Below are 23149 nucleotides of genomic sequence, written 5' to 3'. Positions count from 1 at the left end.
ATTTTTTGTAATTTTGTTGTTTTTGTCATAGTTTTTTTTTTTTAAATATGTCTATATACACTGTTGCTTAAAAGTTTGGGGTTGGTAAGATCTTTAATGTTTTTAAGAGAAGTCTCTGCTCACCAAGACTGCGTTTATTTGATACAAAATACAACAAAAAATACAGTAATATTGTGAAATATTATTATAATGTAAATCAGCTGTTTTCTGTGTAAATATATAGTAAAGTGTAATTTATTCCTGTGATTCCTGTGAGTAATGATGCTGAAAATTCAGCTTTGATCACAGGAATAAATGACACTTTACTGTATATTCACATAGAAAACAGCTGATTTACATTATAATAATATTTCACAATATTACTGTATTTTTTGTTGTATTTTGTATCAAATAAACACAGTCTTGGTGAGCAGACTTGCATTTTGGATAAGTCCGGGTGTGTGTGTGTGTGGGTTTACAGTGGAGATCCAGCAGGGTTATGAGACTCAGAGTGAGTGTGTGTGTGTGTGTATGTGTCTGTGAGTGTGTGTGTGTGTGTGTATGTGTCTGTGAGTGTGTGTGTGTGTGTGTGTGTGTGTGTGTGTTCACAGTGGAGATCCAGCAGGGTTATGAGACTCAGAGTGAGTGTGTGTGTGTGTGTATGTGTCTGTGAGTGTGTGTGTGTGTGTGTTCACAGTGGAGATCCAGCAGGGTTATGAGACTCAGAGTGTGTGTGTGTGTCTGTGAGTGTGTGTGTGTGTGTGTGTGTTCACAGTGGAGATCCAGCAGGGTTATGAGACTCAGAGTGTGTGTGTGTGTCTGTCTGTGAGTGTGTGTGTGTGTGTGTTCACAGTGGAGATCCAGCAGGGTTATGAGACTCAGAGTGTGTGTGTGTGTCTGTGAGTGTGTGTGTGTGTGTGTGTGTTCACAGTGGAGATCCAGCAGGGTTATGAGACTCAGAGTGTGTGTGTGTGTCTGTCTGTGAGTGTGTGTGTGTGTGTGTTCACAGTGGAGCTCCAGCAGGGTTATGAGACTCAGAGTCAGCGGCTGAAAGTCTTTAATGTTTTCTGTTGCTCTGAATCTGATCATATGAGAGACTGAGCTGATGATGCACTCATACACAGACGGAGATGATCATCTGAACATGACCGTACGGGGAAGAGATGCCTCATGGGAGTCCGTGATGATGCATTCTGGGATGTGTTCAGGCTGTGGTCGTGTCACTCTCGTACGCTGGCGGAGTAAGAGAACTGAGGGAAGTGAGCACATGACCCAGAATCCTCCACACCTCGACGGCTCACTGGAACAAGTGGAACAGGGTATCAACAGAACATCAGCATGAGCGAGAGAAGCGGAGACGCTAACACGGACGGCACACTTCTACAGCGCGCACTTCAGGGAAACGACTGGAGCGCTTGACAAGGCCGACTTGAAGAACAATTGCAATCTTTAAAAATAAATACAAAACAAAGTAATAATGTTTTTCTCATCATTTACACTTTGCATCATCATATGTGACCCTGAACCACAAACCCAGTCACGAGTCACGCGGGTACATCTGTGGCTATAGCCAACAATACACAGTATGGGTCAAATTTTTCTTTTATGTCAAAAATCATTAGGATATTGAGAAAAGATCATGTTCCATGAAGATATTTTGTAAAATTCCGACCATAAATATATAAAACATTTATTATTGTGAGTGAATGCAAAAATGTCCCTTATTTTCAAATCCCAATGTTGACAGGTATGCGCATCTGCTTACTTGAACACACACACACACGTCACTACTACACAACAAATAACGCCACGCTTGTTCATTTGCACTGAAGCAAAAGTGAAGATTAAAAAGCATTTGGTGAACAGAAAACACATTGTTATTTTCCAGCATCCTACATGTTCTATGTACTGTATTAATCTGTGCACCTAAAACATGTATTTGGTGAAAAGGATGAAAGAGGAGGAGATGCTGGATGACAGGTTTAGTTTGAATAAGAAATTAATGTATGAAATCCAACTTTTATATATATATATATATATAATATATATATATATATATATATATATATATATATATATATATATATAAATAAATAAAATTTGGATTTCATACATTCATTTCTTATATATATGTATATACAGTGAGGAAAATAAGTATTTGAACACCCTGCTATTTTGCAAGTTCTCCCACTTGGAAATCATGGAGGGGTCTGAAATGGTCATCGTAGGTGCATGTCCACTGTGAGAGACATAATCTAAAAAAAAAAAAATCCAGAAATCACAATATATGATTTTTTAACTATTTATTTGTATGATACAGCTGCAAATAAGTTTTTTGAACACCTGTCTATCAGCTAGAATTCTGACCCTCAAAGACCTGTTAGTCTGCCTTTAAAATGTCCACCTCCACTCCATTTATTATCCTAAATTAGATGCACCTGTTTGAGGTCGTTAGCTGCATAAAGACACCTGTCCACCCCATACAATCAGTAAGAATCCAGCTACTAACATGGCCAAGACCAAAGAGCTGTCCAAAGACACTAGAGACTAAATTGTACACCTCCACAAGGCTGGAAAGGGCTACGGGGAAATTGCCAAGGAGCTTGGTGAAAAAAGGTCCACTGTTGGAGCAATCATTAGAAAATGGAAGAAGCTAAACATGACTGTCAATCTCCCTCGGACTGGGGCTCCATGCAAGATCTCACCTCGTGGGGTCTCAATGATCCTAAGAAAGGTGAGAAATCAGCCCAGAACTACACGGGAGGAGCTGGTCAATGACCTGAAAAGAGCTGGGACCACCGTTTCCAAGGTTACTGTTGGTAATACACTAAAGCCTGGAACACACCAAGCCGACGGTCGGCCGTCGGGCAGTTTCCATGCGTCGGCCGACTAAATCTTCTCAGTGTGTTCATCACCGTCGGCTGAAATTGGTCCTCGTCGGCTTTGTAACGGCCGATTCAACATGTTGAATCGGCATCGGGCCGTCGGTGAAAGAGGGAACTTTTGATTGGCTGTTCAGCTTAGTGAACGAGGCAGTGCACGAGAATAATAGCAAAACAGCGAGCAAAGTCAAACCGGTACAGATAGAAGGCTGTTCTAATGATTATGTCATCTTACCTGAGTGTTCCTTGGCGCATATTTCAATATTAACACGAGAGGAGTGGAATAAAGAAAGTGTTTAGCAGGATTGATATTCAAAACGGTAAGCACGCAGTGCTTTGTTTACTGTGTGTGTATCTGCAGCCGGCAGCGTCGGTTTCCCTTTTTGAATGACGAATATAGACAAATATATCTGCAGAAATAGACAGCTGTCTCATTTACACGCAGGCGCAGAACGCACTTTCTAGCTAACAGTCGGCTGTAGTTCTCTCGGTGTGTTCAAGTGCAGCTTTTAACCCCGACGCGAGGCGACAACACAGTCGGCTTTCATCAGCGCTAGTTCGTTGGCGTCGGCTTGGTGTGTTCCAGGCTTAAGACGTCATGGTTTGAAATCATGCATGGCACGGAAGGTTCCCCTGCTTAAACCAGCACATGTCAAGGCCCGTCTTAAGTTTGCCAATGACCATTTGGATGATCCAGAGGAGTCATGGGAGAAAGTCATGTGGTCAGATGAGACCAAAATAGAACTTTTTGGTCATAATTCCACTAAAGGTGTTTGGAGGAAGAAGAATGATGAGTACCATCCCAAGAACACCATCCCTACTGTGAAGCATGGGGGTGGTAGCATCATGCTTTGGGGGTGCTTTTCTGCACATGGGACAGGGCGACTCCAGTGTATTAAGGAGAGGATGACCGGGGCCATGTATTGCGAGATTTTGGGGAACAACCTCCTTCCCTCAGTTAGAGCATTGAAGATGGGTCGAGGCTGGGTCTTCCAACATGACAATGACCCGAAGCACACAGCCAGGATAACCAAGGAGTGGCTCTGTAAGAAGAATATCAAGGTTCTGGCGTGGCCTAGCCAGTCTCCAGACATAAAGCCAATCGAGAATCTTTGGAGGGAGCTCAAACTCCGTGTTTCTCAGCGACAGCCCAGAAACCTGACTGATCTACAGAAGATCTGTGTGGAGGAGTGGGCCAAAATCCCTCCTGCAGTGTGTGCAAACCTGGTGAAAAACTACAGGAAAGGTTTGACCTCTGTAATTGCAAACAAAGGCTACTGTACCAAATATTAACATTGATTTTCTCAGGTGTTCAAATACTTATTTGCAGCTGTATCATACAAATAAATAGTTAAAAAAAATCATACATTGTGATTTCTGGATTTTTTTTTTTAGATTATGTCTCTCACAGTGGGCATGCACCTACTATGCAATTTCAGACCCCTCCATGATTTCTAAGTGGGAGAACTTGCAAAATAGCAGGGTGTTCAAATACTTATTTTCCTCACTGTATACACTCACCTAAAGGATTATTAGGAACACCTGTTCAATTTCTCATTAATGCAATTATCTAATCAACCAATCACATGGCAGTTGCTTCAATGCATTTAGGGGTGTGGTCCTGGTCAAGACAATCTCCTGAACTCCAAACTGAATGTCAGAATGGGAAAGAAAGGTGATTTAAGCAATTTTGAGCGTGGCATTGTTGTTGGTGCCAGACGGGCCGGTCTGAGTATTTCACAATCTGCTCAGTTACTGGGATTTTCACGCACAACCATTTCTAGGGTTTGCAAAGAATGGTGTGAAAAGGGAAAAACATCCAGTATGCAGCAGTCCTGTGGGCGAAAATGCCTTGTTGATGCTAGAGGTCAGAGGAGAATGGGCCGACTGATTCAAGCTGATAGAAGAGCAACTTTGACTGAAATAACCACTCGTTACAACCGAGGTATGCAGCAAAGCATTTGTGAAGCCACAACACGCACAACCTTGAGGCGGATGGGCTACAACAGCAGAGGACCCCACCGGGTACCACTCATTTCCACTACAAATAGGAAAAAGAGGCTACAATTTGCACGAGCTCACCAAAATTGGACAGTTGAAGACTGGAAAAATGTTGCCTGGTCTGATGAGTCTCGATTTCTGTTGAGACATTCAGATGGTAGAGTCAGAATTTGGCGTAAACAGAATGAGAACATGGATCCATCATGCCTTGTTACCACTGTGCAGGCTGGTGGTGGTGTAATGGTGTGGGTGATGTTTTCTTGGCACACTTTAGGCCCCTTAGTGCCAATTGGGCATCGTATAAATGCCACGGCCTACCTGAGCATTGTTTCTGACCATGTCCATCCCTTTATGACCACCATGTACCCATCCTCTGATGGCTACTTCCAGCAGGATAATGCACCATGTCACAAAGCTCGAATCATTTCAAATTGGTTATTTGAACATGACAATGAGTTCACTGTACTAAAATGGCCCCCACAGTCACCAGATCTCAACCCAATAGAGCATCTTTGGGACGTGGTGGAACGGGAGCTTCGTGCCCTGGATGTGCATCCCACAAATCTCCATCAACTGCAAGATGCTATCCTATCAATTTGGGCCAACATTTCTAAAGAATGCTTTCAGCACCTTGTTGCATCAATGCCACGTAGAATTAAAGCAGTTCTGAAGGAGAAAGGGGGTCAAACACAGTATTAGTATGGTGTTCCTAATAATCCTTTAGGTGAGTGTGTATATATATATATATATATATATATATATATATATATATATATATAAAGCTGTGACGTAGTTAATCTGGTTTATTTCTCTTTTTTTGGCTAGTAGAAGGTCTGAATGGCCGTTAACTTAAAAATGTAGTTGCCAAATTGGCCGGTGAGTGAAAAAGTAAATTTCAAACCTTGTTTGTACGAACCCTGTGAGTGATGCAAGAACACACACTTACGCGTGTCTGGAGGAGTAACAGTGATGCTCTGCGCTGTGAACTCGTCGTCGAAGTATCGCGTGTCGGTCTCTGACGTCACCTGAGGTTTAAAGGGAGGAGGCAACTGCAGGAACACACACACACACACACACACACGAGCGTGAGAAGCCACATCACACCCGACGAGACCAAACTAACCTCTCGACTGAAGCACCTTCTTCTGCAACACGTCGTCCCACTGAATCCCACAGAAGAACCCGTGCATCATCACGTCTCTCGCATCATCAGCCCCGCCTCCCAGCCTGCAGCCAATCACAAGCCTTCACCGTTACTCAAGTTCTCAAGTCTCCTCCATTTATACAGCGCTTTTTACAATACAGAATGTTTCAAAGCAGCTATACAGAGATAACAGGAACATAATGGGTCCCACTTTATATTAAGTGGCTTTAAGTACTATGTACTTATTGTGTTGATGTTGTATTGTTAAACGCTTTTGCTGCTATTGAGGTGTGATACAGGTAAGGTTAGGGACAGGTGTGATTCGGGTAAGGTTAGGGACAGGTGAGATACGGGTAAGGTTAGGGACAGGTGTGATACGAGTAAGGTTAGGGACAGGTGTGATACGGGTAAGGTTAGGGACAGGTGAGATACGGGTAAGGTTAGGGACAGGTGTGATTCGGGTAAGGTTAGGGACAGGTGAGATACGGGTAAGGTTAGGGACAGGTGTGATACGGGTAAGGTTAGGGACAGGTGTGATACGGGTAAGGTTAGGGACAGGTGAGATACGGGTAAGGTTAGGGACAGGTGAGATACGGGTAAGGTTAGGGACAGGTGTGATTCGGGTAAGGTTAGGGACAGGTGTGATTCGGGTAAGGTTAGGGACAGGTGAGATACGGGTAAGGTTAGGGACAGGTGTGATACGAGTAAGGTTAGGGACAGGTGTGATACGGGTAAGGTTAGGGACAGGTGAGATACGGGTAAGGTTAGGGGCAGGTGTGATACGGGCAAGGTTAGGGGCAGGTGTGATACGGGTAAGGTTAGGGGCAGGTGTGATACAGGTGTGATACGGGTAAGGTTAGGGACAGGTGTGATACGGGTAAGGTTAGGGACAGGTGTGATTCGGGTAAGGTTAGGGACAGGTGAGATACGGGTAAGGTTAGGGACAGGTGTGACACGGGTAAGGTTAGAGACAGGTGTGACACGAGTAAGGTTAGGGACAGGTGTGATACGGGTCAGGTTAGGGACAGGTGTGATTCGGGTAAGGTTAGGGACAGGTGTGATTCGGGTAAGGTTAGGGACAGGTGTGATACGAGTAAGGTTAGGGACAGGTGTGATACGGGTAAGTTTATGGCAGGTGTGATACGGGTAAGGTTAGGAGCAGGTGTGATACAGGTGTGATACGGGCAAGGTTAGGGGCAGATGTGATACGGGCAAGGTTAGGGGCAGGTGTGATACGGGTAAGGTTAGGGGCAGGTGTGATACGGGCAAGGTTAGGGACAGGTGTGATACGGGTAAGGTTAGGGGCAGGTGTGATACGGGCAAGGTTAGGGGCAGGTGTGATACGGGCAAGGTTAGGGGCAGGTGTGATACGGGTAAGGTTAGGGACAGGTGTGATACGGGTAAGGGCAAGGTTAGGGGCAGGTGTGATACGGGCAAGGTTAGGGGCAGGTGTGAATACGGGCAAGGTTAGGGGCAGGTGTGATACGGGCAAGGTTAGGGGCAGGTGTGATACGGGCAAGGTTAGGGGCAGGTGTGATACGGGCAAGGTTAGGGGCAGGTGTGATACGGGGAAAGGTTAGGGACAGGTGTGATACGGGTAAGATTAGGGACAGGTGTGATACAGGTAAGGTTAGGGGCAGGTGTGATACAGGTAAGGTTAGGGACAGGTGTGATACAGGTAAGGTTAGGGACAGGTGTGATACAGGTAAGGTGTTAGGGACAGACTGTTTGGGGTCTGAAGCACCAGTGCATTATGGGCTACGCTCACCGCTGTTTGGGGTCTGAAGCACCAGTGCATTATGGGCTGGCTCACCTCTGCTTGGGGTATGAAGCACCAGTGCATTATGGGCTGGCTCACCTCTGCTTGGGGTCTGAAGCACCAGTGCATTATGGGCTACGCTCACCTCTGCTTGGGATATGAAGCACCAGTGCATTATGGGCTGAATCACCTCTGTTTGGGGTCTGAAGCACCAGTGCATTATGGGCTAGCTAACCTCTGCTTGGGGTATGAAGCACCAGTGCATTATGGGCTACGCTCACCTCTGCTTGGGGTATGACGCACCAGTGCATTATGGGCTACGCTCACCTCTGTTTGGGGTCTGAAGCACCAGTGCATTATGGGCTGGCTCACCTCTGCTTGGGGTATGAAGCGCCAGTGTATTATGGGCTACGCTCACCTCTGCTTGGGGTATGAAGCACCAGTGCATTATGGGCTGGCTCACCTCTGCTTGGGGTATGAAGCGCCAGTGTATTATGGGCTGGCTCACCTCTGTTTGGGGTCTGAAGCACCAGTGCATTATGGGCTGGCTCACCTCTGTTTGGGGTCTGAAGCACCAGTGCATTATGGGCTGGCTCACCTCTGCTTGGGGTATGAAGCGCCAGTGCATTATGGGCTGGCTCACCTCTGTTTGGGGTCTGAAGCACCAGTGCATTATGGGCTGGCTCACCTCTGTTTGGGGTATGAAGCACCAGTGCATTATGGGCTGGCTCACCTCTGTTTGGGGTCTGAAGCACCAGTGCATTATGGGCTGGCTCACCTCTGCTTGGGGTATGAAGCGCCAGTGTATTATGGGCTACGCTCACCTCTGCTTGGGGTATGAAGCACCAGTGCATTATGGGCTACGCTCACCTCTGCTTGGGGTATGAAGCACCAGTGCATTATGGGCTGGCTCACCTCTGCTTGGGGTATGAAGCACCAGTGCATTATGGGCTACGCTCACCTCTGCTTGGGGTCTTTCCTCAACAGGCCGCTGAGCAGAGCTTTGGCTTCGGGCGAGAGGCTCCTGGGGAAGCGGATCTCTTCCATCACGATGAGCTCGAAGAGCCGCTCGTGGTCCTGGTTGTAGAACGGCAGGCGTCCACACATCATCTCGTACATCACCACTCCCAGACCCCACCAGTCCACCGCACGCCCGTAATCATTGTCCTCCAGCACCTGACACATTCACATACACTTACACAACATCAGGATGCAATCCATTCATCGCACAGAGTAGATAAACAGGAGAAGTGCTAACAATACAAAGTTTTATTTTAGCCGTGTTGTAAGGCCCCTAGCGGGCCCCTGGATGAGCCGTAGCCGTTGGTTACCTCCGGCGCAAGGTATTCTGGGGTGCCACAGAACGTCCTCATGGTGGCCTCGTCTGTGATGCCCTCCTTACAGAGGCCGAAGTCTGTGATCTTAATATGTCCATCTTTATCCAGCATGAGGTTCTCCAGCTGAATGAAGAGAGAACATCTTCATCATCTTCATCTTCATCATTATCATCAGCACAAACTCCCAGTGAATAACTGTACTTCATTCAGCTGAACTGGATCAACACTGAACTGAATATCAACTGCTTATGGTAAAATTGAGTTTCATAACTGATGAATTTTGCAACACTAACACTGTCACTGAACTTGTATCTGGTGTTTCCGAGTTGTATATTTATGTTGCAGAGATATAATGCATGGTTGCATGGTTCTCTGCATTGATATGTTGTAATTCTGAAAAAAGATGCAATTCTAAGAAATAGAGTCGTAATTCTGAGAATTAAAGCTGCAATTCTGAGAAATAAAGTCGCAATTCTGAGAAATAAAGTCGCAATTCTGAGAAATAAAGTCGCAATTTTGAGAAATAAAGTCATAATTCGGAGAAAGTTACAATTCTGATTTCTTTCTTCATAACTGCGAAAAATAAAGTCAGAATTGCAAATTAAAACGCTGCAATTACCTTTTTTTATTATTTCTATTAAACAAAAACAGAACAAGGTTTGACACATTTGACACAGAGCTTAAGCCGCGTTCACACTGAAGACGATTACAATAATGATAACAATAAAGATATAGTTCTAAAAACCATTCATAAACCACATCACAACTATAACGATAACTACAAAGAGAAACTACTTTGCTAGAATCACTTTCAGAGCGATTGATGAACGATAAAAACACTGACAGCCCATCAGAATCCATCCTGCTTTAACGAGCTCCAGCATTTAAAGAGACAGACGACAAAACTAAGAATAAACAGAAAGATATCATGAACACTAATATAGCTATCGTTCTTGGTGTGAACGAGCCTTAAAGTCCCCCGTGGTGAGAATCCAGCTTTTAATGTTGTTTATGTGTCTATGTGGTGTTTTTAATCTGCTTTAAGACAAAGCATGTGTAAATTCATAAGTCGACAGCATTGCTGAGTATTTCCTCCTTAAAACTGCAGTGAACCAAAGACAGTCTCAAACACACGCTTTGAAATCGCTGGTGTTTCTGACGTCACAAACTACCTTGTAACCAATCAGATCAACGTGTGATCGTCAACCAGTGGATCTCTGAGCTGAGTGAGTGAGTGGAGGCGGGGCTCATTTGCATATTCATAGAACCGCGCATACTAAATGAGGCAAGGGTGTCGAGTTACATTCAAGATATTTTAAGGAATGAAAAAACATTTAAATATGTAATTTTGGTGATCAAAGATGCGTTTTAAAGGAAAATGATTGACTACGGGGAACTTTAAGACGCTACACTTCAGCTGATGAAGAGCGCAGTACCTTCAGGTCCCTGTAGACGACGTTCTGCGAGTGCAGGTAGTCGAGAGCGGAGACGATCTCAGCGCTGTAGAATCGAGCTCTTTCCTCGGAGAACAGCCGCTCGCGAGACAGATGGAAGAAGAGCTGAGGACGAGAGACGCGTGAGAACCACACACACACACCACAGCAGCGTGTCTGAGGCTAACCTGCACGTACCTCTCCGCCGTTAGCATACTCCATCACGAAGCACAGGCGGTCGTGAGTCTGGAAGGCGTATTTAAGGGTCTGCGACACAAAACGTGACAGAATGAAGGGAGTGTGTCGTTTATAGAGTCAATTAGGGTTGGGAATCAAATACTTGAGGTCAGGAATTGGAAACTTATTATAAAATTACATTTTCGATCCCTCTTATCGATTCCTTTGTGAGCATTTCGACTTTAAACCATTCAAACGCGAGACGACTCGCACACTGTTTTCTGTGTGAAACACATCATCAGCGGGCCTACAGAAAATCTGATTTTAATGTGATTTTAAAACATTTGAGCGCAAGTGACTCTGTATTCTGTGCTCATGTGTATCAGTATATTGGATCCGTGCAGCTCTTAAAGGGACAGCAGCCTAATATTCCTCTCTATAATAACACTAATATTCCCGCTCTATAATAACACTAATATTCCCGCTATATAATAACACTAATATTCCAGCTCTATAATAACACTAATATTCCCGCTCTATAATAACACTAATATTCCCGCTCTATAATAACACTAATATTCCTCTCTATAATAACACTAATATTCCCGCTCTATAATAACACTAATATTCCCGCTCTATAATAACACTAATATTCCCGCTCTATAATAACACTAATATTCCCGCTCTATAATAACACTAATATTCCTGCTCTATAATAACACTAATATTCCCGCTCTATAATAACACTAATATTCCATCTCTATAACACTGATATTCCTGCTCTATAATAACACTAATATTCCCGCTCTATAATAACACTAATATTCCCGCTCTATAATAACACTAATATTCCCGCTCTATAATAACACTAATATTCCCGCTCTATAATAACACTAATATTCCCGCTCTATAATAACACTAATATTCCCGCTCTATAATAACACTAATATTCCTGCTCTATAATAACACTAATATTCCTGCTCTATAATAACACTAATATTCCCGCTCTATAATAACACTAATATTCCATCTCTATAACACTGATATTCCTGCTCTATAATAACACTAATATTCCTGCTCTATAATAACACTAATATTCCCGCTCTATAATAACACTAATATTCCCGCTCTATAATAACACTAATATTCCAGCTCTATAATAACACTAATATTCCCGCTCTATAATAACACTAATATTCCCGCTCTATAATAACACTAATATTCCCGCTCTATAATAACACTAATATTCCCGCTCTATAATAACACTAATATTCCAGCTCTATAATAACACTAATATTCCAGCTCTATAATAACACTAATATTCCCGCTCTATAATAACACTAATATTCCCGCTCTATAATAACACTAATATTCCCGCTCTATAATAACACTAATATTCCCGCTCTACAATAACACTAATATTCCCGCTCTACAATAACACTAATATTCCCGCTCTACAATAACACTAATATTCCCGCTCTACAATAACACTAATATTCCCGCTCTATAATAACACTAATATTCCCGCTCTATAATAACACTAATATTCCCGCTCTATAATAACACTAATATTCCCGCTCTATAATAACACTAATATTCCCGCTCTACAATAACACTAATATTCCCGCTCTATAATAACACTAATATTCCATCTCTATAATAACACTAATATTCCATCTCTATAATAACACTAATATTCCTGCTCTATAATAACACTAATATTCCCGCTCTATAATAACACTAATATTCCCGCTCTATAACACTAATATTCCCGCTCTATAATAACACTAATATTCCCGCTCTATAATAACACTAATATTCCCGCTCTATAATAACACTAATATTCCTGCTCTATAATAACACTAATATTCCTGCTCTATAATAACACTAATCAAACAACAAAAGACAAAGAGAAAATCCACTCGTTCTTCACTGAATAACTTCTGTAACTATATTGTATTTATAAACTGCAGTGTTTTATTTTACATTTGATTACAGTTTCTGCTCCTGAAAATCTTAAAACACTGTTTATTTCAGTCGTATCTTTGTTCAGTTGTGTCTGTTTGTTGTGATTGCTAATTTTTTATGTGTTCCTTTTTAATCACTGAGTGTTTGCTTGTCTTTAATAATGATTGAACTTTATATTAGTTCTGCTAGTTGTTCTTCTATGGTGTTTTTAAACCACAGGCAAACGCTCCTTGTGTAAGAGTTCTTTAGCCTGTTTGTGTTCATGATATTCAGATACAATTAAATATTTTGCAATAAGACTAAATGTGAATAATATCTAAAGTTGTTGTTTTGTTTTTTTACTTTATTGGATCCGAAATTAGGAATCGATAAGAATCGTTAAAATGTAAGCGATTTACAGGCGTGAGAGAGACTGACCGTCAGGAACGGGTGTCTTGTGTTCTGCAGCACGCGGCTCTCGGTGACCGTATGCGCCACTTCATCCTGAACACACACACACACACACACACAGATCACGTTTAGATCTGAGCATCTCAATAAAATGGAACATATGACATATGATATATATATATTAAAGATGTCTTCTTTTCTTCCATTTTACTATTGTATAGTGTTTTATGTATTTTCTAGGGGTGTAACAATATATCGCAATACAAAAATACATCAATATGTATCGTGGATAGTGACTATATGTATTGAGTATAATTCACCCAAAATGAACATTTTTGTGTGAGAATTTTTTTTTAGTTTTAGTTTTAATTTTGAGTTTTAGTGTCAGTACTACATTAAACTACTATATATAATGTTGAATATGATGTATAATAATGCAATGGGGGAATATTTGTGTGTCCTGATAATGCCAAATATCTGATGTTACCAGTAAAAGTGTCCGACATTACTGTAGATATATCAGTGACAGAGATCAAGAATATTCGTCTTCGCATTTTCAGCTTCAGAATCATGAATATTCTTACTCTGGCGTCTCTATTGTTCATTGGGTTTCAGCACCAAGTCCATCATATTCATTTACACACACAATGAAATATCAAATATAGAATTTAATCAACAGCAAATCTTTTATCATGTGTCTTGGAGTATCGCAATAATATGGTATGGTGAGTTCAGTATGGTGATATGCATCGATTCATGACATGAGGATATCGTTACACCCCTAATATTTTCTTTTTCACTTTTTCTATTTCTGTATCTCTTTTATTTGGGCCACCATTGTTGCCAAGGAATGTTTAGTTTGTTGTTGTGATTTGTTAAAATGTAAAAAAAAAAGAAGGAATGTTTCTCTAGTCACCTTTGCGATGATGACGTCCTTGCGCAGGATCTTCATGGCGTAGTACATCCCCGAGGCTTTCTCTCGCACCAGAATCACCTTCCCAAACGTGCCTTTACCCAGAAGCTTCAGGTAATCAAAGTCATTCATCGTCTGAAAGCACAAACCACCGCCATCATCATCATCTTCATCATCATCATCGGCAACGTTTACATGCAACCAAATCATCCGTTAGTAATGGGACTGACGGCTCACAGAAAATCCTTCATGTAAACACTTTAATCCAGTGGTTCCCAAACTTTTTCTGCAGGGCCCCCCTTTCTGAAGATAAGAATATTTTCGAGCCCCCCCACACTGACACAAACATACAAATCCTTTGTTTCTAAACTCCACTGGACTTTACTTAACATTGTAAGTCATACAAAATGGCAACTTCTTCCTGAAAAAAAAAAGAAAAAAAAAAAGACAAATCACCTTCACAATTATTAAAAGTGACACTGCATCATGTATCATAAAATGTTACCATGTAATGGTGTTCATGGCTTTCAACACATCTTCTTATAAACTCCATTCCTGCATGAAAGTGGCCTTTTACACTTTACCAGCTCTCTGAAGAAAATAACAAAATCCTGAACATTTAACTCTGCAAAAACTGCACCTTTAATGTCCACATCTTTTCAGTGACTGGTGTGGGCTTGCTTCATGCTGCAGATCTTCTCAAATCGGGGTTGCAGCTGTGAGACTGCTACTCTTAGTTCATTTTCAATGTCCAGCTTTGATCTGTATTTAGTCTTGATGGAGGCCACAGCAGAAAAACCTATCTCACATAGGTAAGACGTGGCAAATGGAAGGAGTGTGGCCAGAGCTCTTTTACCTAGCAGTGGGAAATCTTTCTCCACTCCAATCCAAAATGCAGCTAGTGTCTTAGACTTAAACTCAAGCCTCATTGTTGAATCAGAGGTGACATCAATGAACTGTTCATTCTCTGTAGTGCTGAATTCGGCAGGTGGTGTTGCACTGAAGGGGTCTCGGATCCAGTCATATTGTGTAGGATCCTGCACTGGGAAGTACCTCTGGAAATGCTTTTGGAGGGCAGAGATGTGAGCTTTCATGCATGGGATCACTGTGTTCTGCAGCTTGTTGACCTCAATGAATGACTTCAGGTTCTCAAACGAGTCTATATTTCCCTCTGTAACTCGCTGCTCCCACATCTCAAGCTTTCTTGTGAATGATGTGATTTTATCTGCCAGATGTGGAAGGTGTGTGTTGCTGCCCTGCATCTGCAGATTTAGCTCATTGAGTTTTTGAAACATGTCACTGAGGTACGCAAGTTTCTTGAGGAACTTGTTGTTGTTAAACTTGTGGGCAAGTTCATTTTCCTCCTCCTCCAAAAAGATGCGGATCTCATCCCGCAGTTCAAAGACCCTGGATAAAACCTTCCCACGTGACAGCCATCGGGACTCGCTGTGAAACAGAACAGCTGTGTGGTCGGAGCCCATTTCCTCACACAGTGCAGAGAAAATACGTGCTTTGACAGGTCGTGTTTTAATGTAGTTCACTGTAGTGATGACATCCGTCATAACATCGTGCAGGTCGGGACTCAGCTGTTTAGACGCCAGCGCCTCTCGGTGTATCATACAGTGTGTCCACTGCACGTTAGGGGAGATGCGCTTGATGAGCGCTTGCAGCCCCCCTCTTCTCCCAGCCATGGCCTGAGCCCCGTCTGTGCAGATCCCCACACAGTCCTCCCATTTCAGATCGGCCTCTCTCAAGTAAGTGTCAATTATTTTAAACAGTTCGTCTGCAGTGGCTCTGCGCGTCACTTGTTTGCAGAAAAGCAAATCCTCCCTCAAATCATCGGCATCAATGAATCTGACGTATGTTATCAATAAGCAGTCTTTATTACTGTCAGTCGCCTCATCCATCTGCAGAGCAAAGCGTCGGTCCCGTATCTTGTCATTTAGCTGCTCTTCTATGTCTTTTGACATATCATAAATACGCCTTGAGATAGTATTGTTTGAGAGAGGAATGGCCTTTAGCTTGCTGGCAGTGGCTTCGTCGATCATAGTTGAGACCATGTCGATCGCAGAGGGAAGTATTAATTCCTCGGCTATAGTGTGTGGCTTTTTACACTGAGCAACTCTGTAGGCAACTTTGTAGGATGCGAGTTGAGCATTTGCAGGCAGGGATGCTGCTTTAGTAAAGCGACTCTGCTGTGCATGACACTGTGTGAGTTTTTTTCTGAAGAACTCCACCGGCTTGTCTTTGTGCTCGGGATGTGTTGTCTCCAAGTGGCGTTTTAATTTGTTCGGCTTCAGACTGTCGCAAGCTAGTATTTTTAGACACACAACACACTGTGGTCTTTCCTCCTTACCCACTGTTGTGCTGGTGAAGCCGAGTGCGAGATATGCCTCGTCATATTTTCTTGTCTTTGCTTTTGAAGTTGCTACATTTGGTGAAGATTCATCATCTGGTTTGCGTTTAGCTGGGAGCGCTGTCACAAACTTGTCCATGCTGTTATGCTAGCATTGTAACTAACCCGGGATGCCGTAGCCGTGCCGCGCCCCCCCTGCAATACCTCCGCGCCCCCCCTAGGGGGCGCGCCCCCCAGTTTGGGAACCACTGCTTTAATCGATCCGACTGAGCTCAATCCCAATGAAACGTCGATCGGATTGAAAGGGGTTTATTCCTTTTCTAATGTGATCCAGAGAACATGTGAACACTTGATCGACTGAAACCGAAACTGAAAGGAATGCGCATGTGCAATGATGTAGAAATAGCGCAATGATGTAGAAATAGCATAATGATGTAGAAATAGCGTAATGACGTCAAAATAGTGTAATGACGTCGAAATAGTGTAATGACGTCAAAATAGTGTAATGACGTCGAAATAGCGTAATGATGTAGAAATAGCGTAATGACGTCAAAATAGTGTAATGACGTCGAAATAGTGTAATGATGTAGAAATAGCGTAATGATGTAGAAATAGCGTAATGACGTCAAAATAGTGTAATGACGTCGAAATAGCGTAATGATGTAGAAATAGCGTAATGACGTCAAAATAGTGTAATGACGTCGAAATAGCGTAATGATGTAGAAATAGCGACGTAGAAATAGCGTAATGATGTAGAAATAGCGTAATGACGTCGAAATAGCGTAATGATGTAGAAATAGCGTAATGATGTAGAAATAGCGACGTAGAAATAGCGTAATGACGTAGAAATAGTGTAATGACGTCAAAATAGTGTAATGACGTCGAAATAGCGTAATGATGTAGAAATAGCGTAATGACGTCAAAATAGTGTAATGACGTCGAAATAGTGTAATGATGTAGAAATAGCGTAATGACGTCAAAATAGTGTAATGACGTCGAAATAGCGTAATGATGTAGAAATAGCGTAATGACGTCGAAATAGCGTAATGATGTAGAAATAGCGTAATGATGTAGAAATAGCGACGTAGAAATAGCGTAATGACGTAGAAATAGCGTAATGACGTCGAAATAGCGTAATGATGTAGAAATAGCGTAATGATGTAGAAATAGCGTAATGATGTAGAAATAGCGTAATGATGTAGAAATAGCGAAATGACGTAGAAATAGCGTAATGATGTACAAATAGCGTAATGATGTAGAAATAGCGACGTAGAAATAGCGTAATGACGTAGAAATAGCGAAATGATGTAGAAATAGCGATGTAGAAATAGCGTAATGACGTAGAAATAGCGTAATGAGGTAGAAATAGCGTAATGAGGTAATGAGGTAGAAATAGCGTAATGAGGTAGAAATAGCGTAATGAGGTAGAAATAGCGTAATGAGGTAAAAATAGCGTAATGACGTAGAAATAGCGTAATGACGTAGAAATAGCGTAATGACGTAGAAATAGCGTGTATGACGTAGAAATAGCGTAATGACGTAGAAATAGCGTAATGAGGTAGAAATAGCATAATGACGTAGAAATAGCGTAATGACGTAGAAATAGCGTAATGACGTAGAAATAGCGTGTATGACGTAGAAATAGCGTAATGATGTAGAAATAGCATTATGACGTATAGCCCATCAACCCGATCACGTTTAGCGTTCATGTAAACACTACGTTCATATTCATCAATCAGAATGATTCAGTCTGATTGAAACAGAAGTAGTGCATGTAAGCGTAGCCAGTGAAAGCAGTGATGAAGAAGGAGATGAGATGTGAGATGTGGAGACACACACCACTCTAGAATCGGACTTGGACAGGGAAACCTCCATGTCCTCCAGCCCGCTGATGTCACTGACGCTCTTGATCTCCATTGGTTGGTCCGGTTCCCGAGCCTGCAGCCCATTGGCCACCGCCTGGATCGCACACATCCACTCGTCCCTGCAGAGCCAACCACAGCCAATCAGTGTTCTTTAAAATCTCTCTGTTTGTGTTCAGCAAAAGAGGACCGACATGAGGCCGAGTAAATCGAGTAAGACGGTCCGGAATGAATTAAACAGAAAATAAATATTTTAATTAAACTTTTTAAAAGAGATAAACTGAATATATTCAAATCAAAGTCTGTAATGTTGTGACTCTGATTGGTTTTGGTTCCTGGTGTATTTTTTAAATCCTTATGGGAAAACGCTTGTCTTGACTCCAGATGTGACTGACACACACCAGGTCACGTTTGTTGAGACACACACACCTCTCCTCACTGCACTCCACATGGACACACACACACCTCTCCTCACTGCACTCCACATGGACACACACACACACCTCTCCTCGCTGCACTCCACATGGACACACACACACCTCTCCTCACTGCACTCCACATGGACACACACACACCTCTCCTCACTGCACTCCACATGGACACACACACACCTCTCCTCACTGCACTCCACATGGACACACACACACCTCTCCTCACTGCACTCCACATGGACACACACACACACCTCTCCTCGCTGCACTCCACATGGAAGGTCCTCTCGATGACGCTCGTCCACTGAAGGCATCGGATCATGAAGGTGTTCGGCCGCGGGCGCTCCGTCTTCATCAGCTGACACTCTGGAGGAACATGTGACCTGGTCAAGCAGACGCTTACTGCACACTCACACACTCACTCACACACTCACTCACACACACTCCTCACTCAGTCTCGCTCACACACTCACTCACACACACACACACTCACACACACACACTCCTCACTCAGTCTCGCTCACACACTCACTCACACACACACTCCTCACTCAGTCTCGCTCACACACTCACTCACACACACACACACTCACACACACACTCACTCACACACTCACACACACACTCACTCACACACTCACTCACTCACACACTCACTCACACACTCACTCAGTCTCGCTCACACACACACTCACTCACACACTCACTCACTCACTCACTCACTCACTCACTCAGTCTCGCTCACACACACACTCACTCACTCACACACACTCACACACTCACTCACTCACACACACTCCTCACTCAGTCTCGCTCACACACTCACTCACACACACACACACACACTCACACACACACTCACACACACACTCACACACACACTCACTCACACACTCACTCACACACTCACTCACACACACACTCACTCACACACTCACTCACACACTCACTCACTCACTCAGTCTCGCTCACACACACTCACTCACACACTCACACACACACTCACTCACACACTCACTCACACACTCACTCACACACTCAGTCTCGCTCACACACACACTCACTCACTCACACTCACTCACTCACACTCACACACACACACTCTCGCTCACACACTCACTCAGTCTCGCTCACACACACACTCGCTCACTCACACTCACTCACACACACACACACACACTCACTCGCTCACACACTCACTCACTCACACTCACTCACTCACACTAACTCTCTCACACTCACTCTCACTCACACTCACTCTCACTCACACTCACTCACTCACTCACACACACACTCACTCACTCTCACACACTCACTCTCACTCACGCACTCACTCACTCACTCTCTCTCACTCACTCACTCTCTCACTCACACACACTCACTCTCACACACTCACTCTCACACACTCACTCTCACACACTCACTCACACTCACTCTCGCGCTCACACACACACTCACTCACTCAGTCTCGCTCACTCACACACACACTCACTCTCACTCTCTCACACTCACTCTCTCTCACTCACACACACTCACTCACTCACGCACACACTCACTCTCTCTCACACTCACTCTCGCGCTCACACACACACTCACTCACTCAGTCTCGCTCACACACACACTCGCTCACTCACTAGAGTTCTCAACGGGCCTGAAAATAACAACCCGACCCGACCCGGCCCGTGGCTTTTAAAGCCCGGACCCGATGTAACCCGAGTCCGACACATCAACATGAATTATCTGCCCGAACCCGGCCCGCGGCCCGATGCCGCGTCGGATTTTTTTTTTTCTCATACACGTATTATCATGACCAGCAGACGGAAATTCAAATCAACCTTTAATGTTCACGCCTTTTAACAATACAAACAACTGAAACAATAAACTTTAAATATATAAATAGGCTGTAGTAGCGACGGTGAATTCACCTGAGGCAAGTTTACTTTTCACCAACTCCATCTTCTTCTCCAGGCTAAAGGCGACGGCGTGCACGCAGCGGCGTCAGGTCTGCCCCCGCCCCTCTCCGTGATGCGCTTGCACGCAGCAGCCAGACTTTCTTTACGGTGAACAGCAGCGATGATAAATAAATGTTTTTTTTTTTTCACTGACTGTTAAAGATTAAGCCCGAGGTCCGACCCGACCCGAGTCATTTGATTATATTTTCGACCCGAACCCGGCCCGAACCCGCGGGTCCCGTCGGGTTTGTCGGGCCGACCCGACCCGTTGAGAACTCTATCACTCACACCTCACTCACACACACTCACTCGCTCGCTCACACACTCACTCACACACTCACTCACGCACTCACTCACTCACTCACTCACTCACTCACTCACTCACTCACTCACGCACTCACTCTATCACACTCTATCACACTCTATCACACTCTATCACACTCTATCACACTCTATCACACTCTATCACACTCTCACACTCACTCTCACACACTCACACACACTCTCACACACTCACTCACTCACTCACTCACTCACACACTCTCTCACTCACTCTCTCACACTAACTCTCTAACTCTCACTCACACTCACTCACACACACTCACTCACTCTCTCACACACTCACTCACTCACTCTCTCTCTCTCTCTCTCACTCACTCAATCACACACTCATACACACACACACTCACTCGCTCACACACTCACTCACTCACACACACTCGCTCACGCACTCACTCACTCACTCACTCACTCACTCACTCACTCACACTCACTCTCACTCACTCACTCACTCACACACACCTTCCACTGAGAAGTTATTGAGTGGTGAGCTCTGGTCCACCGAAGGCTCCGGCTTCTCCTTGTATCCGATGAAGGATCCGTCACTCTTCAGGACGAAGTAGCGCGGCCTCCACGTCTTTATGTACTCGCCTGTCTCACACACACACACGTTACATCAGAGGATGACGTCACTGCAGGAAACACGAGTGTGTGTGTGCCGTACCTCGTTTATGGAGCCAGCCTTCCTTCACCACGCTGACCTCCGTCATGATGGGCGGGGCTTGAGAGTGACTGACACACGACACCCTTCAGATCCTGAAGACAAAACCAGGACATCAAATGAGTGAATTAAGAGAGTGTGTGTGTGTGTGTGTGTGTGTGTGTGTGAGAGAGAGTATGAGTGTGAGAGTGTGTGTGTGAGAGTATTTGCCTGAGAGTGTGTGTATGTGTGAAAATGTGTATGTTTGCGCGTGAGTGAGTGTGAGAGTATGTGTGTATGTGTGTGCGTGAGCAAGTGAGGGTGTGAAACTGTGTGAGTGTGAGAGTAAGTGTGAGTGTGTGTGTGAGTGTGTGATAGTAAATGTGTGTTTGTGTGTGAGTTTATATAAACACAGTCCAGTACAGTTCTTTCAGTTTATATATTTTATCTCTCTTTAACGATTTTCCTCTGGCTGGATACAACTTTGTTTTTTTTAAATAAACTTTTTTATTAAAATTAAACTTTTTAAAAGAGATTAATAAAAAATAAAAATAAAACAAGGGTTAAATGAAAAAAAACAAAATATTATTTTAAAAAATGGTTTATCAGAGTCAGAATATTTCATCTCTCTTTAACATCTTTGCTTCAGCATGATCTTTTTTTTTTTTTTAAGTTAAAACTTATTAAATATAGAAAATTGGTTTATTATTTAAACTTTGTTTATATCAGTATTACAATACATCTCTATAATATCTTTACTTCTTCTTGATCAGGAAAACTTTTTTTTTTATTAAAGATAAACTTTTTACAAGTTAAAACTATATATTAACATCATGGTCCTGAATTATTACCATACTCGTATAATTATGAAACTTACATGGTACTTCAAAGAATATCACGTGACTGGAATGGTGTAGAGTATGATATTACCATAGTACAGTTCAGACAAACATGGCAGTACCGACTGATCAGTGTAACTGGCATAATTATTGTCATATTACGATTTAAAACAGCGAATCGCGTCACGAACATGTTTGCGATGATAATCATGAGCTCGTTATTAATGTCAGATGAAGGTTTTGAGTTATTGAAGCTAAGCTAACTTACCTGAACAAACTAACACAACATGAACTTTGAGCTTCACCAACCAAACTGATTTTAATCACTACGCAACAAATCATCACTGCAATTCTGATATTACTCACATAATATCTCTGATGATTAAGTTAAAATAAAAAAACATTGATTAAATCTGAATAAATTGAGTGATTTATCCAAACTACCTGTTTACTGTCAGAGCTAAGCTGTTGTTTACCACACAAGCACTATATTAACCATATCTCCGCTCTGATTATGAATATGTGAGTACATTGACAGGTGTCTCGCCTCATTTATCGCGTCTTGATCCGGATCGAGTGAAAATATTCAACACGCTTTTGCACGATTGACTCTCGTGTTCAGAGTTCATCACGGCGAGTGACGTCAGCGCGCCAGGCCCCGCCCCCTGTGCGTGCGCGCGCACTGATCTCCGGTCAGGTGGACGCGCGGCGCGTTCTATGTTCTGTAATCACACTGAGGCTGAGACA

General features: G+C 43.2%; 1 protein-coding gene across 3 annotated transcripts; it reads right to left on the bottom strand.

Moving 5' to 3' along the window:
* Nucleotides 1-1019: 1019 nt before the first annotated feature.
* Nucleotides 1020-22999, bottom strand: akt2l (v-akt murine thymoma viral oncogene homolog 2, like). Of its 3 annotated transcripts, none has more exons than XM_082158679.1 (14): nucleotides 22671-22999; nucleotides 21588-21679; nucleotides 21386-21514; nucleotides 18887-18998; nucleotides 18179-18323; nucleotides 13987-14118; nucleotides 13098-13163; nucleotides 10734-10802; nucleotides 10539-10661; nucleotides 9097-9225; nucleotides 8727-8941; nucleotides 6002-6089; nucleotides 5809-5911; nucleotides 1020-1279 (listed from the first exon to the last, which is right to left on the bottom strand). In XM_082158679.1, the coding sequence occupies exons 2-14, from the start codon at nucleotides 21631-21633 to the stop codon at nucleotides 1200-1202; spliced, it is 1437 nt and encodes a 478-aa protein (XP_082014805.1). In that variant the 5' UTR covers nucleotides 21634-21679; nucleotides 22671-22999; the 3' UTR covers nucleotides 1020-1199. The 3 variants fall into 3 exon arrangements, with proteins under 3 accessions (XP_082014805.1, XP_082014806.1, XP_082014807.1); XM_082158680.1 differs by having other exon boundaries at nucleotides 22847-22999; XM_082158681.1 differs by lacking the exons at nucleotides 10734-10802; nucleotides 13098-13163.
* Nucleotides 23000-23149: the final 150 nt, after the last annotated feature.

This window comes from Leuciscus leuciscus, assembly GCF_965113295.1.
Source record: "Leuciscus leuciscus genome assembly, chromosome: 24".
In the NCBI taxonomy this organism is placed as follows: Eukaryota; Metazoa; Chordata; class Actinopteri; order Cypriniformes; family Leuciscidae; genus Leuciscus; species Leuciscus leuciscus.
Note: the sequence above shows the minus strand (reverse complement) of the source record. Positions and strands in the feature narration are given on the sequence as shown.

Coding starts and splice junctions, on each gene's coding strand:
- akt2l (XM_082158679.1), bottom strand. CDS start 21,633: ATGACGGAGGTCAGCGTGGTGAAGGAAGGCTGGCTCCATAAACGAG. Junction 21,515..21,587: donor AGGCTGGCTCCATAAACGAG/GTACGGCACACA, acceptor TGTGTGAGACAG/GCGAGTACATAAAGACGTGG. Junction 8,942..9,096: donor CAGAATACCTTGCGCCGGAG/GTAACCAACGGC, acceptor TGAATGTGTCAG/GTGCTGGAGGACAATGATTA.